This window comes from Habropoda laboriosa, unplaced genomic scaffold (genome assembly GCF_001263275.1).
Source record: "Habropoda laboriosa isolate 0110345459 unplaced genomic scaffold, ASM126327v1 scaffold5, whole genome shotgun sequence".
Taxonomy (NCBI): domain Eukaryota; kingdom Metazoa; phylum Arthropoda; class Insecta; order Hymenoptera; family Apidae; genus Habropoda; species Habropoda laboriosa.
The window spans coordinates 748,016-772,370 of NW_017100161.1; the positions used below are offsets into that span (position 1 = coordinate 748,016).

Sequence of the window (24,355 nt, forward strand, 5' to 3'; positions counted from 1 at the left end):
TACACTTACTTCACCACTATCTTCGTCGACGACGAGACGGAGATCGAAACGAGAACAGAAGTATTCACGAACGTAGTTACTGAAACTATTCAACCAACTGCTGTGCTACCTGCCACTCAAGAGACCGAGGCACCAACCACGCCTAAAGCTGAACCAGCGATCAAGCCAGCTGTTCCTCCAGAGATTTTGGCGTACTTGGAAGCTCTTCAGAGGCAGAAATCTCAAGAAGAGGCTCTTCTCGTGGCGAAGAAAGTGCAGCAAGAAGCAGGGAACAAGGCTGAAGAAACTACCACTATGGGTGAACCTAAACTAGAACCTACCACAGAGTTTCCAACTACTGTAGAAGAACAGACTACCACCGAGAATCTGTTTCGTGGTTTCGAAGTGAACGCTCAAGTGACGCCTAATCCTCCGGTCGAAGGAGAAGTTCTAGGATCTATGGTCACCGACGTGGTGTCTACTTCGAGTTCTGGTGGTGGTACAGTCTTAGACGTGATGGATAAGAGAAACGCTGTTCCCGAAGATCAAGAGTTGTCAGAGTCGAATCATCAAGATGTGGAACCTGCGCCAACTCTTCTGCTTCAGACTAGTTATACCACGTTTACCTACTTCACGACTATGTACAAAGGTGACGAGTCGAACGTGGCTAGTCGTCTGGAGACTGTCACAAACGTAGTCACTGAAACTATCAGGCCAACTGCTGTGGTGGCTATGGAAACGAGTACTTTACCAGTCACATATTTCACGACGTTTACCTACTGGACAACTTTCTACAAAGGTGGTGACACTGTCACTACCAGTCGCGAGAAGACTGTCAGCAACGTTCTGACACCTGGAGTGACACCTACGCCTACCGTTGAGTTAGGTGTGATCATGACGTACAGACCAACGACTGAGTTCGTCGAGGAGACTCTCACCAGTGAGAAAGAGTCGAAAATCACAGCTGACAACGAAGTGACACCTTCAGACGTTCTTCCTATAGAGAATTCTAAGATCGAGGAACCAGGAACGACCAGTTCCAAAGAAATCGCTACACCTTCTTCTTCGTCGTCTACGAGTCTCGTAGAGTCCTCCACTGTTTCACCTGAACCTACCACTTTTTATACCACGTACACATACTTCACAACTTCTTATATTGGCAACGAGACCATTTTGAACAGTAGATTAGAGACCGTCACTAGTGTCTCTGTTCCTGACGTTGTTGCTACTCAACAAGTGGCAACTGGAAGAGCGATAGACGGTCCAGTGTTCCAGCAAACGTTGAAAACCGAAGAGAAACCGGTCACACCGTCGAAAACCAGCGAACTTCCAAAGATAGGATTAATTTCGACAGTTAGATCTAGCCAGGTTAACGATGGCACCACTACTCATTACACAACTGACGTTCATGGTACATATATCGACGGTTTGTACGCTCAGGTTGTAGAAAGTTCGACTAGAATCGAGACACCGCCACTGCCATCGGCTGTGCCTACTCCGGTCTTGCCAACTGGTGTGTTATCGATGAACAAAGGTAGCGTGGTAGACGCTGACGAAGTCACCACGATTTATTTCACCACCAAGCAAATTGGAACTCTGTTCGACGGTCTCTACGCGAAGGTTATCGAGAGTACCTCGAGTACCAAGATAGACGAAGAGAGGAAAGCTACAATTCCACCCACCCAGGGTCACAGAACTGGTCTGGTGAGGTTGATTCAGGGACAGATTGAGAACAATGGAACGACAACGTTCTATCAGTCGAAGGTGATCGGTACCAGTATCGAGGGTAGATACGCTCAGATCATAGAAAGCACGTCTAGCTTCCTGTCAGCGACTCCAACGATCAACATCTCACCAACGTCGACTCAGCCACCCACGAAGCCCACAGATGTTCCAGAAGTGTCGCCTTCGCCGGCAGTGATCCAGTCTTCCTTGTCGGAAGACCCTACGACGGAGTCTCCAGATCAGGACGACGACTCTGAACAGAACGAAGAGAGCGAAGAGGAAGACGAAGAAGGCGAAGATGGACAGAGTACGAAGAAGAAGTCCAGATTGACCTTCTCTACCAGGAAGAGGACGTTTACTCCAGTGATCAGGCCATTTGCATCGAGAAACAGGCCCACGTTCAATCCTAAACGAAAGGGGGCACAAGGTGCAACGACTATCACTAGGACTGACATAACACCGACCATAACTGCAACGTTAGCAGGAAAGGGGAACAGATTCGCTTCGTCCAGAGGCAGAATAAGTTCTCCAATAGGTCCTTACTCTTCGACGCTGTCTCCGTCTGGTTCCAGGAGATTCTCAGGCAGAAGAGGCTCTCCAACGACTAGTTCTGTACCTCCAACCGTGGCAGGAAGCACCAGAGGCAGAGCTCAGACGAGAATATCTCCGTCTTCGGTGTTCCAAGGTAACAGACGTGGACCAACGTCTATCAGAGGCTCTTCAGCCAGAGCTGCGACTCGTGGGTCCAGTTCTGTTTTTCCTGGAGCCTCTACTAGATACAGATCACCTATTCGACCATCTTCTACCTTGTCGAGAGGTCAGCCAACGGTGAGACACGATGACCAAGAGAACGATGCTAACGAATTCACTACTACCACCTTGGTAACTGAAGAAACTCCTTATACAGAGGATGTTGAGGACGGTGAGACTATCACAACACCTCTGCAGACTACCACAGAGCCTTCGAGGAGATCGACAAATCCTCTGCTGAGATTCCGAAGGCCAATTAACTTGAACAACTCTGGAAGAACTGGAACGACACCCAGGCCATCGACGACCACTAGGAGAAGTGGAAACTTGAACAGAGCTACTTCACCCACTGTTCCTAGAGTTACCAGCACCAGGACCAATGGAAGAGCCAACGTTCCAATATCCACAAGGCCTAGACAGAGTAGCACAGGTTTATTTCCGCCTCGAGGACTATTTGGGAAGAAACAGGAACTTCCTACTGAGGAACAGATAGAGCCTAGGGAAGACGTGGAAGGAGAAGGTGAGGAGACCTTCGACGACGAACCTGTGGAGGAAATAACTGACAATGATTACGAAGGTTCCGAACACGAAGACAGAACAGCGGTGAATCGTCGTTCTGGAAAGTCTATCAAACCTTCTGTGCAGATCAGGCCGTTCAATAGATCACGAAGAACACGTAGACAGGCGAGTCAGTTGAGATCGCTGACCAGTCGATTCCGAAGACCGAATCAGTCTAGCAAACCTGAAGACAAGACTGACGTCAGTGAGAACGTGTCTAGCAAAGAAGAGACTGCAAAACCTAATTCTAAACCTATCGCGCGTTACAATAATCGTGGAAGATCTCTGACCACGTCTAGACCAGCGTCGAAGACAGCTAACAGTCCCGAAAAATCGTCAGCAGAGTCCACAGAACTGAGTCAAAACAAGGCTAGAACTAGAACGAAACAACCGAACAACGGCGAAAGAACCTCTTCTTCCAGAATAAAACCGTCTCCAACTTCCAACAATGGCAGACAATTCACTCTACGAGAGAAAGAAGGAACCTCTGCCAGCAGATCGAACTACAAAAGACCGAACAGTTCAGGGTCCAGAACGAACGGTAGATCAATCACGAACAACTCAGACCGCGTAAGACCTCCAAGGCTACGAAACGGATCGAACAAATCCCTAGAATCTACCAGCACGCGTCGAGTACCACCTTCCAGTCGCACCACTTCAAGATCCTCCAGTAGAAACGGGAACAGAAGAGGCTCCTCCACTTCCAGATCCAGAGGATCTCTGGAAGACATCAGAGAAGCACCGACTGTCTATCCAGACTTTGACGGAACCATCACCGTGACTCATTACGTACCGACAGAAGTGACGATTCCAGTTGTGAACAACGGTATCACCGAGCACAGGAACATCGTAACCGCTCAGCCGAGCACCGAGATTCTAAGCCCCTCTCAGTACAGTACAGTGACAGGTGGAGGCGGCAGACCACTCGTGGTGATCGTTAGCGAGGTAACAGGCACGAATCCGCAAGGTCAGACCGAGGTAACCCGATTCCTACTCCACGAGACGCCCACAACCCGCGTCTCCCACACTCTGACCACCCTGGGTGGTCGCAGGGCCTCGCAATCCGTGATAGTACCGACGACCGTGTACTCCGTGGAGAACGTGGTCTCCACGGTGCAACCTAGCCTACCTGGAAACGCACCTCTCGCGAATATCCTGCTGTCTCAGCTACTGCTCGGTCAGTTAGGTCAGCCTAACCCTTTGCTGCAGCCCCAAGGCACACCGTCCACTCAGTACAACACGCGTACCACCTCGTACGTCACTACGATCACCAAGCAACAGAGCACGGTGATCCCGCTCACCTTCCGCGGCAAGGAGATTCTAACGACCTTGGTGGACACTTCCACAGACGTGGTCACCGCGACAGAGTTCATCACAGACACTGTAGTAGTGACACCGACAGCTGCTCTGCCAGCGGCGAACTTGAACTCTCTGTTGCTCCTTCTTCAGCAACCGCAAGCGCCTAAGAGCACGAATTCGCTGTTGGACCCGCTGTTCGCCGCTGCTCCGTTCACTCAGAGCAACACTCTGCCCGGAGAGGTGGAACGGAGGCATCAGCCGGCCGACTCGGATTACAAGCACGACAATTACGAGTACTCCGAGGAAGAGGAGGACGTACAAGAGTATCAGAAACCGTCTAAGCCGCGAAACGGTCGCGGTAAATCGAACGACAGAAGGGAGGATCATTCGAACGGAGGAAGGGAAGAGAGCAGCGTGGTGACGTTGTACGTTTCCGGTCGGAGACCAGGGGAGTTCAGTACTGTTCTGAGCACGGTGAAAGTCGGCGACGTGGTGAGCACGTCGCGAAGACGAAGGGACCTTGGTGAGGACGCGGTGATCGAGGTTAGAGCGTCGATCCCTGCGTCGTTGCACGCGGGCCCCGAAGAGATCACTATGCTGGCGGGGAGCGAGGACTCGATGGACGCACACGCGCCGACACAGAGTCTCGAGAGCGTAGTGGGTGACGTCGGACGGCACATCTCCACGTCCATTCACACCTAACCCCTTTATCCTTAGACATACTATCTCCTTAATTCTTCGTCCCTAATATAATTAACTGCCGTCAGATTTGATTAATTAATGTAAGTCCATCCAACGATTCATGAAAAGCCCACCTAGACCGAAGCTGACGACCTTTCTGCGGCTCTGACGAGCCAGTGCTTTTTCTTGTTCGTTGTTTTACTCGTAAATAGGAATTCCACGCTAATTGTGTATCGTCGATTTGAATCATTCTGAAGGATCCACGGTGAAAGAACCGCGGAAAGCTCGCAGCTTCGGTTGATCGGGAGTCTCTCCGCCTCGATCTCTCGACACACTCCACATAAATCACGTCCTGTTCGCTCTCCCAGTCTCTTCTCTCTCTCTATCTATCTATCTGTCTCCCACAAACACACCCTTTGTACTTTGAATTATCTCTTCCCCCCAATTTTTGTGGCCCTACACCGGGACCACTCGACTAACACGAAACCTCGAATCCGCCGCCGCACGCGCGCCCACACGCGACAAAATCGAACGCGACGCATGGTACCCTGTTCTGTCTAATGGTGTTGTCGGATCGTCACACGTCGATAGAAATCGATAACACCCGAGCTACTAAGTGCACGAAATACCGGATATACCGTTATTGGATGAGGATGGGATTTGTGTCTGACACCACTTGGTTCTCTTGTTTAACCGGCTGACTCTCGCCTAACTCGCTAAAAACAAAAAGACGAACCAATTTTTTGCCCCCTTCGCCTGTTCTGCTCACGGTTGTTCTCCGGGCTGCCTCTGTAAATCCTTTCACGTACACACATACACGCGCGAGAGAAAACGAGAAGGATCACAGAGTGTGTGTGTGTGTGTGCACCAAAGCGAGAGAGAAACGTCGCCTTTTCAGATGACCAATACGACCCTGACGACAGCTATCGACCGAGCGACGAGCAAGCTAGAGGTGAAACGAGCGAGATTAACGACGACTACCTCGAGGAGGCGCCGAGAAAACGCGTGAGAATCCGCGTGCCTGTTGTGAGAAAGAACGGAAAGCAGCACAAGTACACGGTGGTCAGACGAAGACCGATTGCACAGAGAACCGAGGAGCCATCGTTGACTGTGGCGAGTCACACGCCGAGGAGGATAGTCGTGACTCGTGTGAGAACATTAGGCTTGGCCAATACGATTCACGGTGACCTGGAGACCGACACCTCCAGTCCTGAGACCGGTAGACACAAAGTGACAATCACCAGACGTAGGAAAATAGGATCTACCACGATCTTGCCGACTAGCAGCGAGAAGAGAGCTAGGATTACCAGGAAGAAGTTGATCGCTGTTAGACCGGTGCAACCTACGTCTACTTTCGCGATCATCACCTCTGGTTTCTTCACTGCGCCGACTTCCGAGTACGAGGAGGAGTACACCGAAGAGGAAGAGGAGGAGGAAGCGGAGAACAAGGAGGAAGCTAGCACGACAGTTACGCCTGAGCTTGAGGAACCGCCTAACGTGATCGACAGCAAGCCTGAGGAGGTGGAAATTGAAGATAAAGCGAAGGAAACTGAGTCGAAGATGTTGGAAGAGAGTCCTGTCGAATCGCCGGTTATTATCACCGATAATTTCTTCTTCCCGGCGGCTGAGGAGGAGTATGAGGAAGAGTACGAAGATGAGTACGTCGAAACGACGACTGAAAGTGTGAAGGAAGAGGAGGATGAGGAAGAAGTAGCTACGACGACTAAGTCGACGAAGATGGAAGATGTTTCGAGTACTTCTTTGGATACTGATCTGTCTGAGAAGGAGGAAACTACGTCGAGCAAACCTGAAGAAGTATTGAATAACGTTGGTGATCATCAAACGACGACTGAGGTTGGTTTGAAGGAAGAGGAAAGGTTTGAAGATGTTTCGACGACAGTGATGCCGTTGGAAGAAAGGAAAGAGATGGATAAAGAGGAGGAAGAAGCAACAACTGCGAGAGAAAGTTTAGAGGAAAGGTTTGAAGATGTTTCGACGACAGTGAAGCCGTTGGAAGAAACGAAAGAGATGGATAAAGAGGAGGAGGAAGCAACAACTGTGAGAGAAAGTTTAGAAGAAGACTCAGAGGAGGATGTTCCAACGACCAGTTTCCCTGATATAAAAGAAGAAGAAGAAGAAGAAGAAGAAGAAGAAGAAGAAGAAGAAGAAGAGGAACGCGCAACGACAGTTGAATCAGTAGAAACTACTGTACCTGTAGAAACCACTGTACTTAGTGTTCCCGAAGAAGAAACGGAGACAACCACACCTTCTGAAAGAGAAACTACTATAATCGTCGAGAGGGAAGATGAGCATAGTAGCACTGAACACCCTGAATCGTCTACAGAGCCGATTGAATCTGAAATTGAAACTGAATCTGAAGATTTTTCGTCGAAAGAAGATGAAGAATCGCTGGAAAAAGATATCACGACAGTTTCAACTGAACTCGAAGACGCTTCTTCAGAAGACATTGATGATTCCCCTGAAGAAAGTGTAGAATCTAATGCGGCAACACCTGAAACTAAATCTACAGAATCTCCACTTGAAGATTCTAAAGATCCCCCTAGAAAAGACGTGGAATCTCACGTCACGATAACCCAATCAGAATCCCACGATTCTTCACCGCCTGATAGCCAAGAATCCCCCAGAAAAGACGTCGAATCTCGCGTCACAATAACCCAATCGGAATCTCACGATTCTCCCCAAGACTCCCCCAGAAAAGACGTCGAATCTCCCGATTCCCCGTCGAAAGCTACCGAGGACTCGAAGAAAGACACTCAAAATCCCAACGTATCAACCATTCTAAGCGTAAAACCAGAAACTGGAAGGTCTCTCGTAGACACGGTAGCCTTCACTACCCATAAAAAAGCTTCAGAGTCTTCGATCGAGCCTGAGGAGAACGAAGAAAGCTTGACGGTAGAACCTATACAACCATTTACCGAATCCACTTCGTCCTTCGTCGACGTATCTCCCAGTTTCGCCAGCGTCCTGCCTCTAGAGACGTCCGAACCGACGTCACACGATTCCACCAGCCCTAATTACTTCGACGACTCCGAAATCCCGACTGTGATCCCCCTGGAGGTCGATTACACCTCTTTGTCAGACGCGACGAGTACCTCGGAGGTGCTCGACGCGACGTCGACCGTCGAAATCGGAACGGTGACGACGTCTATCACGTCACCGACCCCCGAGGAGATCGAGGCAGGCCTGGCGGACGATCTGTACTTGTCCCTGTCGAGGCCAGACTTCCCTGAAATTCTACCGTCGAAACCGATCGACGTCGAGCACGAGACCAGGTCCGACGTGACGCCGGACTTAGAGCCGAGCACGAGCGTTTACTATACGGAGACGGTGGTGACGTCGACACGACTGAGAACGTACACGTACGTGGTGACACAACTGAACGGACTGGAGACGAAAGTGACGTCCTCGACGACCGTCCGACCGAGAGTGACGACGCTTACGTTGACGGTGCCTGTCACGGTGACTGTCACTCCTACCGTGGAGTCGTCAGCGTATGCCGTTTCGTCTGTGTATAGCCCTGTGCCCGTTGCTGGTGAGTAGCTGAAACTGGCTCCGCGTGAAGCCTTTCCTCCTCATGTAGCGATCCTCGAGTGCTCTGAGTTCGAGTGGAAAATTGGTGACTAACGCGTTGCCAATGGAAGACTTTGTGTAGGTTTCTGAAAGATTTTTGGAAGAATTCACAGTCTGAGTTGTTTCTAAGGGGATTTTGGAGTCGCCTAATTTGTTTCTAAGGGAATTTTGGAATCGCCTAATCTGCGTCTAAGGGGATTTTAGAGTCGCTTAATTTGCGTCTAAGGGGATTTTAGAGTCGTTTAATTTGCGTCTAAGGGGATTTTAGAGTCGCTTAATTTGCGTCTAAGGGGATTTTAGAGTCGCCTAATTTTTGTCTAAGGGAATTTTAGAGTCGTCTAATTTCTGTTTAAAGGGATTTTAGAGTCGCCAAATTTGTGTCTAAGGGGATTGCAGAGTCGCCAAATTTGTATCTAAGGGAATTGAATAATGTAATTCTCCAAATTTTCAAATATCACTTATTGTGATCGATGAAGTCTTCAAAAAAATCGAGAATTAACGTCGAATGAATTGATCAGAGCACTGGATGATCGATGTATAAAGCAATATATTTTCTCTAGACTAATACGATATCTCATCTCCAGCGACTTGTTCGCTGGAGATTGTACAGACGCTCCTTCGAGTCTCACTTCGATTGGCTTTATGGCGGTCTAAATTGTTTTTCTGTACAATAGAACTCTGAGTGAACTGTACATATACCTGTAAATGACGTGTGATTTTGTACATACTTAATTTCTTTTTTTTTTTTTTTTTTTTTTTTTTTTTTTTTTTTTTTTTTTTTTTTTTTTTTTTTTTTTTTTTTTTTTTTTTTTTTTTTTTTTTCTTTTTCAACTGCGTATAGTTGATGGGACCAATATAACGAGATCACAATGAAAAAAATTATCATCTTTTTCTACTTTCCATTTTATACAATCCATCAATTTCTTCTTTTTTTCGAGAATCTCATATCGCTTCCACCAACTATACAACGACGTATGTATACCGTGTATGAGACGCCTGGATAACCGTTGCAGCGAGGCACGAGCCGTGAACAGGTTATCCAGGCGTACCTGTACGCACCTGTGAACTGTTGAAATTATACTCGTGTTTATTTCAGATGTACCCTATTTAAATGCATAAGTGTATTCCTTTGATAAGATAGTATTGGCAAAGTGAAAAGGCGGTGATTGTTTGTCATGTTGTAATCGTTTGATCGTGGAATTGTAACGACAGGAGAACACGAAGGGAAAGATGAGGAAGGTCGAAGGTTGAATCTGGCCACCCGCGTCATGTCGAACGGTGTGGAGGTGATCGTGGCAGGACCAACGCCGGCATTACGATGGGAGAACTCGATGCCTCAGCCTACGCTGACATTGTCTGACGCGGTCGTCATGATGCTTCCGCAAGATAAGCCGAATGAATTTGTCACGAAGACCTGCACGACCACCTTCACGTACCTCACCACCATTACCAAGGACGGGACCACTACCGTGTCCACGGAACAGCAGGTACGGTATAATATTCTCGTTTATTATAATTTAAATAGATTTAATTTAAATTTTTAATGTTTAAAATTATTATATCGTAAACCTTGATATTTTAAGGAAAATTGTGTATTCCTCTGGGTATATTTACTATTTATTATTAAATCTACCAATTTTTTAATGGTTTTGATTCGGTTCTGAATTTTCTAAAATTTCTGAACTTCTGATTTGAAAATTCTTGAAAACTCTACGAAATAAAATATACATTTAAAAAACAAGAAATTCCTCAAGGTGATAGCGAACACAGCGACAGAAGAGCGCCACCGGAAGCCAGGATCAGAGACAGCCGCGGTGACCCTCGAAGCGTCTCCAACTTTACGAACAGAAGTGTTCAAAACCACCTACACCTACTTAACCCTGAACACCGATCATTCCAACATAAACGACGCCCTGGAAAGTAGCACAAAAGTGATAACAAACACAGTGACCGCTCCTCAACATTATCTCGATATGATTCTCGAGCCTTCCGAAGCACCCAGACCGGAAACGAACACCTATCTAAGCACCAGAATGCTGGAGAAAACTTTGATGGAGGATGGACGCACCAAAATAGACACCACCAGCGATACTATCACACAGGTACGTAAGAAACGACGATCAGCGTGCAAAAAGAAATTTAAACATCGTCTAAGGGACAGAATTTCTTCTTCAGCTCATAATAACAGAGTCTGCGCCACCTCCACGTCCAACCAGCGTCACGACAACGTTAACAGCGCTGGACAGCACGGAGGAAAGCATGACAGACGTCATGAAGACGTACTACATCACTTATACTTACTACAATACCTTCCTGGAGAAAGGTAACACCGTGGTTCGAACGAACGTTGCTACGTCCACTGACGTCGTGCTGGAGAAAGTGCCTGCGAAGAAGACCACCACGAAAACAGCTTTGGTTAACCCTACACCGGAACCTATTCAAATTTTCGCCACGAAGACGTATCTGACCACGTTTACGTACTTTACCACGTTGCTTCAGGTGAATTAAATGGTTCAATTTAGAAATTTGCTCGTGAATGGATACTTGTTGACCCTTTTGAAGATGATGGATGCGTTATGAACGAAAAATTGCAATTTGCAAAATTTTCGTTCAATTTCAGGCTGGACCAGACGGAGAAACCTCCACCACAGTCTCTTCAAGGTCTCACATAGTGGAGAACGTGGTTACAGAATCGATAGCGCCTAGTTTGCTGGACGCTGGGTACATGAACGCTTTATTGACGACGGCACATCATTCTGACCCGGTGAAAAATGTGGTGACAGGGTCGACGATTATTTTCTTCGACGAGGAGGACCAGATTGATCCTACTACGAGTAGCAGTTTCTTAGAAGCAACACCTACGGTGGATATCCAGAAGGACGAAGTGATTTCTGCTAGCTCGGTGACCACTGAATCGTCTCCGGTTATTAACGAGTCGAACTTGAAACCTTCTGAGCAAATCACTCAGGTAATTTGCGATAGATTTTTATTGTTTATCGATATTTAAATTGGAATATTCGTGAATTTGGTTTTTGGTGTTTCTTTTAGACTTTGAAGGTTTAAATTTTGATTCTTAGGAAAATAACGTGACAGTTTCTTCAGAGACTGGTCAAAACAAGAAACCCCCTACTCAGAACACAGGTGATCTTCAAGTAAGCAATCTTCTCAGTCTGGGATCGTTGGGGATCAATAGTTTGTCGGCTTTGGGACCGGTAATTACGGCGATGGCTGGCCTACTACAGGGAAAAACAACTGCAACACGCAGAAATGACTCGACGCCGCAGGCAGAGGCTCAAGAAGTGACCACACAGAGATCGCCAATTTATATACCAGTGGCTGAGTTCGCTGATGGAGACATCGAAGCTGCTGAAAGCCAAAACATAGGTACTTCCACAAAAATACGAGTAAAAAAATACAAAATGTAAAATACATTACCCCTATCCTACTTAAACCCACTTCTACCTTTGAAGTTAACCATACGTGACTCATAAGTCTCTTCGGCATAAATTTCAAAATTTGAAATAAAAATTCTAAAATAGCTAATTAAATTTTTAAATGGTAAAGCGACTTATGGACACTTTTATCGAATCCTCCTCAAGGTGCTCATCTCGCGAACCTCAACCACAACTACATCGCAGAAACTCGTCACAAAGTGGCCTCGAGCCTTGCAGATGGAATTCCGATCTCACCGGGCGAGGTGATCACGGCGAACAGCGACGTGATCATCGGTAAGCCGGGAAAAATGGCACCGAGACCGCCTCAAACCTTCCTCGAAGACGAGGAACACATCGGAATGAAACCACCGCCGCTACCAGTTCCCAATATACCAGTTCATCCGGTTCTCGAGGTTCTGGAGAACGATCGAGACGATGCTCAGCCTCAGCAAACGCTTCAGGGTCACAAAGGTCCGCAGATACAGATATACCCCGCGCATCAGGTCTACGAAGAGCATTTGAAGATACCAGTTTCGATGCCCATCGACGGGAATCCTGCTTTGATGCACAAACAACCGCAGAAGTTGCTCCCTGTTCAGTCTCCACCGCCGAAGAGGATGGGTTCGAAGCAGGACGTGCTGGAGAACGATCCTCTGCTGAAGCCGCCTGACAGACCCAACGTGGAGCAGTACGCAAATCCTAATTCGAACATAAAGGAACCGGAATGGAGTCCTGAGAAGTCGAGGAGACCCTGGAGCGCGAAGGATCCTCTGAAGATTCATCCTCATCATCCGCAATTTGATCAGGTACGCTTCAATTCTTTACTTCAAGTGTCGATTATTTAAGTTTCTCGAATATTTAGACACCTTGCTCTTGGAATTTGAAATTTAATATTATGTCAAATTTGATAGAAAATCGATTCAGGAAGACCACCAATAGAGAAACCGTGGCCTAATATTCCACCTGAAGAGCAGAAACGACCACCATGGGCCCAGAAGGATCACCCCCTCCACGAAACTCCCATTATCGTTCAAACTTCAGAGTCAAAACACACGCCATCGGAGCCCATAGTCCATCAAGTTCCACACGTGATCGATAGATCGACAGGTCAGCCATTGTTGGTGAATATCCAACCAAGTCAGGTAGCCAACGTGGTGATTCCTCAGGGTGGAACTCAAGCGTTGATATTCGGTGACACAAGTGAACCACACATCAGTGGACAATATTTCGACGATCCATCGCCTTATCCTGAGTCAGAAGTAGGTTTAGGACTTGTTGGAATCCAAAGAGTGAGTGTCCAAGATTTTCTACTTGAACAAAGTCTAGTCGAATTATCAGCTTCTTCTTACTTAACCAATTTTAATTATCAGGTGGAAGATCTGCCTCAATACTCAAACGGAAAAGATCCAGCAGACTACATGGTCCCACCATCGCCTCCACTAAACTTCAAGACTCTACCCGAGAAACCATCCATCAATCGTCCAGCTATTCCCTTATCACCAGGTCGTTTCGATTACGAGAGACCTCAGGACAAATTAGAAGCGCCTCTTCTCAGACCAGAAAAGAAACCATCAGATGTTCTCCTGATCAAACATCCTGACAACTCAGGTGTTCTAGGTGGCCAAGGTCACGTGCACACGGAAATCTTGGTCCACCATAGACCAGAAACCATAAACGTTCGTCCTCAGAGTATACCACATCCATCTGTTCACTCTCATACGCACTCTAACAATCATTTACCACCTCGAGGACAATTTTCGAAGATTCCAAAGCCTGGAGAGTCGAGTAGTCCACCTAGAAGAACGGAAATGTCCAATCCACAGGATAATTCCCATCGATATATCCTACTAGCCAAGCCAGACTCAGGAAACGAGATCGTTTTGAATTCTAATTGGAAGGCAGACAAGAAACCACCTAGGATCTTGATGAACAATAGACTGAGACCTCGTCCACCCATGAGATCGACGACAAATCGTCCTCTGGAGAGACCGATCTACGTAGAGAGGCCGAATATCAGGAAACCAGTTTACAACGGACCTCAGAGGGTCCCAACGAAGCCGCAGAATAGCAATACCTTCGTGCTACCTCATAGACCGATCAACAACCCTCAGATTTATCACGAACCTCCTAGATTGGCCACTTCAACGCCTGGGGACATCTTGAAAGAAGTGGTGACTGAGAGGCAGCCTCCGTTTGGTACTCATCTTCAGGTAAACGAAGCTGTCAGGTGTTTAATTTTGATTAATATTATTTTCTGCATGATAGAATATTTACTCTTCAATTTTTCCAACAGATCGATCTCCAAGACAGACCACCCCACTTCTACCCCGAAAAAAGACCACCAAACGTGATACAAATGAGACCTCAAACAGAGAGAACCGAGGAACACGTTCCTACTGGAGCCATAGAGTACCACAATCCATCGAATCCTAAGATAAAACACGACGAAACTAAGCCATTGTTAATAAACGCTCAAATTCTGAACTTCGATCAAGGTTTGCCTAATCAAGAAGGAACACCAGAGACCTGGCAGAGTAACAGTCAAACTGAGAAGACACTGGATTCGGAAATTGGCGCCTCCGAGCCTGTGAACTACCATAATCAGGTCAAAGACACACAGAAGTTTGATAAAACAAGGGACGAAGCTTCTGTAGTTAGCCAAAGTAATAATACAACCTCGAAGATCAAGGATTCCTATGGAAACGTGGCTCCGGGTAGTACAGTGATGGGCAAACCAGTCGGAGAAATCGATCATCGTGAGGAACAGAACGACAAGCCAATCTGGATAAGTCCAGGAGCTCCGTTCACCCATAAAAACGAAGGAACACCGACGCAGATACCTCACGGACCTAATTACTACAACACCAAGGTGCACGAAATGCCGATAGTCCAAGGAAAACCGTTCGGCGTGTACACTGGACACGAAGAGTCGACTTACGGACAGAAATGGAAGGAGAACAAGCCTGAGTACGACATAGTGCAAGGTGTACCATCGACTTACTACGGGAACAAGATAATACCTATCAGTCACAAGAATCAGCACAGCGAGCAAACTTCGACACCAAGGACTCGCGAACGTGACGACACTATAGACTTGAAGCCACCAGCGATCATTCCACAGTTTGTACCTGAAGTAGACAAGCCTAGCAGACCGTATTCTAGACCACCTGTCGTGAACAAAGTGGAAACTAGGCCTGTATTGTACCCCAGACCGTCGATAATAAGTCAGACGCCAGAAACGAGGCCTGACCAGGTGAAACAGTCCACCGAAAGCAAACCAGGAAGTCTGGAATCCTTCATGAACAACACTTTGAGTCATCCAAGTAAGTTGAACCAGAGTAACCTTCAATTAGGAGGTTTCATGGACCTAAACTGGGATGGTGGAACGAAGGTTGCTGACCAGAGACCAGACGAACGCGAGATTCCAGCTAACAAGACTGAAATCTTGAAGAATCTCTTCAGAAACAACTCAATTCCTATTCAAATCGAAAATCAGTACTCTCAAACTAGCACCGAGAGTGTGAAATTAGGTCCCGACAAAAATCGTCCTAAAGTAGGCCAACAGGATTACGGATCAGGAACGAGAATCCATCCAGAGTATCCTCATATCGTCACCAAACCTAAGCCTCCGGTACCTGGACCGATCACTATCACGACAGCTAATTCTAAGCCTGAAAATCGACCGAACATCAGGTTCTCCATGCCTGTGGAAGCGATAGGGGAAGAAGTGGATAGTAAGACGCAAACTGAACGACCACCGAGTATGTTGATCACGACGAATCATTCTAGCGATAAGAAGAAGAACGAGGAAACGATTGATACGTCTTATCAGACGAACTTCGCTGCCTCGGATGCAAATAAAGCTGATTCCATGAATCACGAGAGCAAGATTAGGATACGTCCTGTTGAAACGTCTACCGGAGACATGTTGAGTAGTATGGAAGGAATGAATGTTCCATCTAGAGACATGATGCCTCCACCTTTGAGACCTGCTGTCGGCTTGAACCAGTCGAATAAGAACGAAGAAGAGGATCTGAAGCCTCCACCTATTCCTTCGAGGGATGTTGTTGGTTTATCGCCTCCACCTGTTGATATTACCACTACCAATGGTCCTACCGAAGATAGATTCCCGTTTGTGACTGTTAACGAGTCTGGTTTGAAGCCGCCGCCTAAGTATATTCCTTTGAAGGAATCTTCTGTCGCGCCTTTGCCTAGTGTCAGCATGGTACCTCCTAGTCCGAGACCTTCTCTTGTTAGGCCTTTCATCGTGGAACTGCTTTCTCAGGTGAATTCATTTTCAGGAGAGTCATTTGATATTCGGAAAATATTTCAATTTTTCAATTTCAGTTGTCAGAAATTTGGGGACGAAAGCTAAGAATTTTTTAAATTTGAGTACTCAGAAATTTTCATACTGTGGAAGAACCCTAAGAATTTGATCACTAGGTTTATTTTTTCTTTTTATACGCTTGTTACCTTATTTGGTGTTTGGAATATTCAGAGAAATTGGATTTTTAAATATCTTATATTTCATGGTTTCAATTATTTTTTAAGCTTAGTAATTAAAATTAGATTTCTTTTTTAAATGTTGGAGGGTTTATTTTAAAATAATGACACACTAATGGGAGATATGAAATGAAAAGGAAGAAAATAAGTATTTTTTGATAATTTGAGTTGATTTTTTAATTACGCTGAAATTTACTTCAGGACATGGTCCCTCCACCGCCAGTAACTCAAACCACGAGACCCCTCGAAATAGCGACGGTGAGACCAGCGGTGGCAGTGTCCGGATCGATCCAAATCGCGACAGCCGTCGCAACGTCCCACATACCAGTGGTGCAGGACATTGAATCAAAGATACCGATCATACATGGCACTGTCGATCTTCCAGTCGTGGTGGACGTGCCTGAGATTCTCAGGCCAGTCGAAACGAGGATGACAGAGCACGTTAGCATCTACACCGTGCGACCATTCGACACGAAGCCAGTATCCAGGTACTCGAACACTTTTTTCTTTGTTAAACACATTGAAAACCGTTCAGTTGGATCCATCATTTTTCCTGCTGTCATTAATAACAAATAACTGTACTGTAAGAAACTTTCTCCTTAAATATGGTTCAAATTGATACGTAATATTTTACTCGGACACTGTTCTCTAGAAAATTATTTTTAAATAGGTAACATTACTTTCAACATTGGTATAATTAATTTTTGGCGCTAGAATGTTTAGAAATCTTTTAAAAATATCTAAAATTAATAATCAAAATTTTTTAATAATTCCCCAAAAAATGCAGGATATCGGTGCAACCAACAGCAATGTTAACCACGAATCTGGTAATACCAACGAAATTAAGACCACTCCAAGTGGACCACATTCAACCAAGCAGATCGTCGACCACTCGAGACGTGGAACCAACTAGATCGCATAATTTCGATATTCCTCGAAATCCAGTGAAACGTCCTGAACATCCGGTATTTTTGGAATCGAGTCACGACAATGTATTACCATCGACGAAAGTAGAAGCGACGGAAAGTTTGAGCCACGCGGTGAGCACGAGTGAAAAGGAGGAGCCACGACCAACGATGACGAAGAATGAGGTTTCGAAGGTGGTCGTTTCACCAGCTACGGAACGTAAACGAACGAACGAGACGACCGTGAAAGAGTTGGCCAGCGTGGTCACCAGGGTCGACAGCTCGGTAACGAAGGTAACGAGCACGTTGTCAGGGAATATCGACAGGAGAAACGAGTCGGTGATCAAGATGACGAAGGACGTTAACAGTGTGACACGTGACGCTGTTAATGGGACGACGAGCGTTCATACGAAGCCTAAAGAGGTGAGTTGTGATGGTTAGAATTATGGTAGAATTTGGGATTGTGGTGTTGGTCGAGTGTTTGGAATAGTTGCGGACTATGGGGAACGTGGGAGACATCTCGGGGAAAAGAGAATTTGCAATGTCAAGTTAATTGCGATAGTTCTTTAATGAGAAAATCTAATGGAAGATTGATAAATTTGAAAATTTGAAAGTTTGAAGATTTGAAAATTTGAGAGATTGAGAATTTGAAAGATTGAGAATTTGAAAGATTGAGAATTTTGAAGATTGAGAATTTGAAAAATTGAGAATTCGAAAGATTGAGAATTCGAAAGATTGAGAATTTCAGAGATTGAGAATTTCAGAGATTGAGAATTTGAGAGACTGCGAATTTGAGAGACTGCGAATTTGAGAGATTGAAAATTTGGAAGATTAAGAATTTGAGAGATTGAGAATATGAAAGATTGAGAATTTGGGAGATTGAAAATTTAAAAGATTGAGAATTTGAGAGATTGAGAATTTGAGAGATTGAGAATTTGAAAGATTGAGAGTGTAAAAGTTTGGGAGTTTAAAAGTTTGGGAGTTCGAAAGCTTAAAAATTAAAAAATTTGAGCACTGAAAAATTTTCCCTTCGTCGATCGTCTTCATCGCCTTTTCTCACACAGGTGACACGATTCCAGACATCAACGGTAACCAGAACGGAAACGTCGGTGCTGGGTTCTCCTCCAACCACGCGCACTCTACTCCTCACCCACACGATGACATCAACCACGGTTGAAACAGTAACGGAAACGCTATTGCGTCCAACCAGCGTAGTTTCCACTGTTACATCAACAATTTTGCAATCAGTAGTGACTAGAATACCATCGTCTTACGAAAACGTGGTCGATAATGATTCCATCTTCGTGGTGATGAGTGATCAAAAACCACCAGCACCTGGTGCTGAAGAGGTAAACGTAAGAAACAAATCCAAACTCCTAAATTACATACCTAAAATTACGCTAAAAATAAATTCTACTTAACAAACCAATTTTCTATACAGGTGGAAGCTGAATACGGCGATATTTCGAGGGATGAGCAAGATCCAACCGGAAACGAAGTTCACAGAGTTCTTGCTGGCGGAGTTCTCGGAGCACCTGTGGTGTCTCTCCAACCTGTTGTCAATCAGTGTACTCCAGAATGTAGAGGATCTAGGGCTGAAATATGCGCGGAAGTTGCCGGTGAAATGAGATGCGTTTGTAGATCTGGCTTTGCGAGAATGTTCCCTGACAGACCTTGCAAACGTAAGTTACTAACCAAGTAAATATCCTCAAGCACAATTCAGAAGCTTATCTATTTGGTACAGCTTGTCTAATTAATTTCCAATAAATTCTAAAAGTTAAATAGCATTACCAAAAAATTGTCAAAAAATTTGAAGAAGGTTAAAGGCATGAAAAAATTGAGAAAAAATAGAATTAACAAGATTTCGAGGGATTAAAAATACATAAAATTTCATCAATGTCTAATTTATTTTTGAAAACAATCACAGCTACTTACACCTACACTTTACGAGTCGGCTTGGAGCGCATTGGACACGAACCAGTAACCTACGAAGCCAGCATGAACGATTCCTCGTCAACAGCTTTCAGACGATTGCTAAGCCCAACCAAAGATGCTCTAGATAGAACTCTAATGCAGAGTGATCTTAGGGATATTTACAGAGGACTGAAGATCGCTCGATTCTCACCTGATCCAACGAAAGTCGATTTCCACGTTCAGCTCAGCGATAATGCTAACGAAACGAGGCTGAAAGAAGTACTTAGAAAGTATCTAATTGGAAGTAACTATAGTCTAGGAGGCACCGAGGTTTATGCTTCGAAAAATCTTGAGATGGTGAATGTTCAAAAAAATATTCAAAATTTTCATTAAGAATCTTCGTAATTATAGGGTGATACGTGAGAAAATTTTGCATTTCAGATCAACGCGTTCGATTTCGATGAGTGCGCGACGGTAGAAGGAGGACCTCATCACGATTGCTCGCCAAACGCAGCCTGTTTCAATCTACGAGGCTCTTATCAGTGTTCCTGTAAAGAGGGATGGGCAGATCTGTCCGAGAATCCGGCGTATCCTGGCAGAGTTTGCTCTCAGGCGCCATTAGGGTGTCCGAGTTGTAATAATAAGGGACACTGCGTGACGAACACTAATGGACAAGAGGTCTGTGAGTGCTTCCCTTGGCACAGTGGTCAGAGATGTCAGGTGAACCTCAAAGGTGAATTTACGAAATTTTCTATCACATAATTATTCTCAATATTTTATAGGAATAATTTTATACAATGAGATTTTGCTATCACTATGCGCAAAATTCACTAAAGAACCAAAGAGGAAATTGAAAAACCAAGTTTCACAATAAATTGTAATCGGTGGATTTACCTGATCAGAATTTCTCTCTCGTTATTTTCCAATCAGAAAGATTGCAAAATAGACTTCTCTTCGTTTCTTTTATTTCTCGACAAAAATGTATATTATTCCTCGTAAGTAGATAAAGTATAATCGTAGACACCAGTGCGTTGAACAGCTGAGATCTCGAAAAACACACAATCCCGCACGTGAAGCCTTAATATCACCATTAACTGGGCTATAAATCTGTTTCCAGTGCTACTGATAGCTCTGGTTACGACCGGTGCAATATTACTGGGTCTTCTGGCGGTGTGCGTGGGCATGGCGTGCTTCCGTCAACCGAGTCGGAAACGAAGGACCGGGGACAGAAGGGCTATGATTCCTGGAACGGGCGGTGACACGAGTAGCGAGGGTAGTGTGACAGATCTGGCGATTCCTCACCACGTGCCACATGTTCTGCCACCACCCCCGCAGATGATTGCACCCATGCCGCCGACCAAGAGGCCCATTCGCAAAATCAGCGCGAAACCGAGGCATCCGCCGAGGAAAATTAGCGCGATACCTGCACCAGGTGCGGTTTCTCCGCGAAATTAAGTTTAATTAGAAAGGGTTTTTTCATTGAGATTTTCTAAACTTCGGAATTCGTTGGAAATAAAATTCAACGGCACTGTCAATGTCTGTGAGTGAAAATAGTCGATAGAAAAATTTTCGTGGACTCAGATTGCAAGAATTCTTTTTTAAATTCTAAAAAAATTAGACGAACGTCTTTAGACAATTTTTAATGTCTTCCATCCTACCATTTATGATTTTTTACTTTTTCGTGTTTATCTCGTGATATTGGAAGGGTTCTGTGATAACACTGAACTGTTTGGATCACTATAGTACCCGTAAGCGACGAACAACGAGATCGTTCGTTGACAGTGATGATCCCACGTGCGAAATATCGATCAGCGCCCCAGTCACCGCAGAATTACAAGTCCGGCATGAGTACGTTCTCGACAGAGGAGCACAAGCTGTTGAATTACCTCGACAGCGGCACGCATAACACCGGAAACAGGAAGCAGAGTATAACCAGCGCGAAGGATTGCAAGGAGGCTGATGTCCAGGTTGTTAGAACACAGACTACGCCGAGTGGCGCCCTTGTTAGCGCTGGTTTCCAGGTATTCCTCTTTCAGATGTACATTTCTCAATTGGAAACGTTAATTAAAATCGCCAGGTATAAAATTTATATATCGACAAATGCTCAGTGCAAATATCATCAAGTTCAAAATTACAAGTTAAGAATTGAAAGGTATCAAATCTACGGGAATGGAAATTTAAATTTGGAAATCCACCTTCGAAAATTGCGAAAGTAACGAAATTTCAAAGTAAACGCTGAAAATTTGCAAAATTTCGCACTCTTTTGCCGAGAAATTTATTCTTACCAAATTCTTGTAAAATATTCTCCAAAAAAAATTGGCCAATTTTTCTCAGGTGTCGGCGACGGTAACTCGACAAATGGACGCCGAGTCGACGTTGGCTCGTTCCTGTGGCGAGACCACTGTCGAGACAGCGACGAAAGTGTTGCGAACCGGGGATCTTCAAGGGGATCTGGGCTCGACACTGGCGCGTTCCTGTGGCGAGACGACCATCCAAGCACCGACGAAGCTTCTGAGGCTCGATTTAGGCGAAGCTGGCTCGACTCTTGCCAGATCCTGCGGAGAAACGACGATCCAACCGCCGACGAAAGTCGCAGACGCTCGAAGGAACAGCGTTAAGGATGGCAGAGACAACAGAGACACCAGAGACAGTGCCAGCGAGGGGCACACAATGGCCGAGAGGGATCTGGGAAGCACGCTGAGACTTCCGGCGCAGCATCCGCCTCTTTACAGCCCGGACAGGGTGAGTTACGAGCGAAATTCGAGCTCCACGTAAAAGTCTCTCCATTTCTCCTCGTTGTTTCTCGTGTTTTGTGCGTAGAAAATTTCCCTTCTTTCTTATTTTCACAATTTAGATCGAGGCCAGCTTTGTTAATTTCTTAAATTAATCACTGCCATTCCAGCCTCATTCACCGTTCGGAAATTTAATTTCCTCTTTGTGACAATTTAGATCGAGATTAACGCTGTTAATTTTTTGAAATCATTGCAATTTTGCTTTGGTATAAAACCAGCTTCCTCCATAATTCACAAATTTTAATTAATAGAAGTGAAACGTTAAAGATTTACAACGAAAATTTGGCAGCTGCATTTTGTCTAAATTAGATTCTACGTTTAATCTCTCCTCGTCGCGAGTAAATAACGCGAACATGCAACAAACAGTAACAATTCTTTCAGACCAGCGATCGAGAATCGAACTTCGACTCCCTCTAGACAGAAGATCGTACGAGTAACAAAGGAAATCCGGTCGACGGATGACAGTGGACACAAAACCGCTGGACGGTAGTCTCCACAGATTCGCAAATCGACGAGATAGAAAAAGAAAAAACGAAAATGCGAAACTTTCAAGTCGAAGGACACTAGAGATTATCCGGAGATAATTTAAACGAATCTTCTTATTGGGAAGCTTTAATCGTCTATTGTATTAAATTAAAAGGATTATTTATTGAAAGGAAAGCGTCTCAAAAGAGAAACACATTTACAAACGTATTTATCTTCCGAGATAATTGAAAATAATCCGGAGAAAAGGAGAAAATCACGAGCAGCGCTTTCCTCTATTTATTTATACACTCGTTCAACGATCTTAGAGATACATACGTAAGAAACGTTTCAGAGAGCGCTCTCTTTGCCTCGTCGACGGGATTCGCGGATATCAGGTTCGATCGAAGAAGCTCAGATTCAAAGAGACGCGCTGGTTCACTCATCCCCGTGCCAAAATACAACCAATGAATGGGAAGGCTCCCGAAGGAAGCTGTTTTCTCGCCTTTCCGACTGTCGTTTTCACGTTTTTATCTTCTATCTTATTATTCACTCTTCTTCATCCTTTCTCTACTGGTCGTCGAGAACCGAAACGCGTCGTTTGGGAAGTTCGATTATCCTACAGAAATATCTTCTTCTTTTTACCTATTTATTTATTACTCGAACATGAACGACACGTATAGTTTTCGCTAATCTACAATATTAACGAGATAATATGAGAATGAAAAAATTGTAGAATAAAAAAAAGAAAGAATGTTCCAAGTGTAACGAAATCGAAGAAAATTCAACGTTACCTATTTCCCGAGAAACGGATAATTTTCCTAGCGGTATAATCGAGTTTCGCAATAAAAGTTTCCGAGTTCTTGGCAAAACGCTGCTCACGCGTGACTCAACACAGTGTCATAAGTCGTGCGAACGGCGCCGCGGAGGGCGGACATTATTATTAATTGTTGTTATTGTTTGTTTGTTTAGTCTATTCTGTGGCGGGTCGTGTCATGTTGCCCGGCTTCGTCAGTTTGCAAATTCGCGGCGCGTGTAAATTCAAGAGAGAGAGAGAGTCTGCTCGAATTCTCCCCAAGTTTCCATGATTTAGTATTGCAAAGGTATCTACGTGTAAATACAGTTTAATATACGATCGTTAATTAATTCATTGCAATATTAATTAGAAACTTTTCAATTCCGAATCGACGAGTTTCCATACTTTTCTGATAACACGAATTTTACACACAAAAAATAATTCTTATTTTCAAACGTAGTGGTATAATAGCAAACGGAGAGAAAGGATTCGCCGAGAGTTTCAATGATCGATGATATTGAATTAATTCGAGAGAGAGAGAGAGAGAGAGAGAGAGAGAGAGAGAGAGAAGAAAGATTTGGTTTCGAATCTGGGCTAATTCTTCGTCTCTCCCCGCATCGTATCGGCCATTTACGTCAATTGGTCGCCCATCAGACATGATCGTGTCGCGTTTCGATAAAATGGCCATGGCCAATTGAATTTCGTGAAACGCGATCGAAGAACGTTTCGCCAATTGTGTTTTATCGTGGACGAAGCCGCGGCAACGTTTCTTGTATCAGACTCGTGGAAATGAGCGAGCGGAACGTGTTTCATAACGCACTCGCGCGTGCATTTAACTTCATTCTTATTTTTCTTTAGCTCAATAGGTAGCGTAAGCGGATGCGTTAAGCGGAGGTATCATTTAACGACATTACTTTCAGTGTGTCTGTCTTTTTTTTTTAATTATTTTCCCTCTGAATGTTGTAA

The 24,355-nt window shown here is 45.0% G+C and overlaps 1 protein-coding gene across 1 annotated transcript in view; it reads left to right on the forward strand.

Moving 5' to 3' along the window:
- LOC108577393 (mucin-17) overlaps positions 1–22,548 on the forward strand; it is a 102,387-nt gene extending 79,839 nt beyond the window's left edge. Inside the window, 22 exon segments of the mRNA XM_017940541.1 lie at positions 1–4,972; positions 5,870–6,891; positions 7,021–8,545; positions 9,796–10,070; positions 10,338–10,685; positions 10,759–11,082; positions 11,204–11,551; positions 11,661–11,967; positions 12,183–12,823; positions 12,929–13,306; positions 13,388–14,227; positions 14,311–16,302; positions 16,722–17,008; positions 17,308–17,848; positions 18,490–18,774; positions 18,867–19,107; positions 19,353–19,696; positions 19,781–20,072; positions 20,457–20,771; positions 21,083–21,360; positions 21,674–22,081; positions 22,513–22,548. The exon segment at positions 1–4,972 is cut by the window's left edge and continues 21 nt beyond it. Coding sequence (XP_017796030.1) covers positions 1–4,972; positions 5,870–6,891; positions 7,021–8,545; positions 9,796–10,070; positions 10,338–10,685; positions 10,759–11,082; positions 11,204–11,551; positions 11,661–11,967; positions 12,183–12,823; positions 12,929–13,306; positions 13,388–14,227; positions 14,311–16,302; positions 16,722–17,008; positions 17,308–17,848; positions 18,490–18,774; positions 18,867–19,107; positions 19,353–19,696; positions 19,781–20,072; positions 20,457–20,771; positions 21,083–21,360; positions 21,674–22,081; positions 22,513–22,548 — 15,999 coding nt within the window.
- Positions 22,549–24,355: the final 1,807 nt, after the last annotated feature.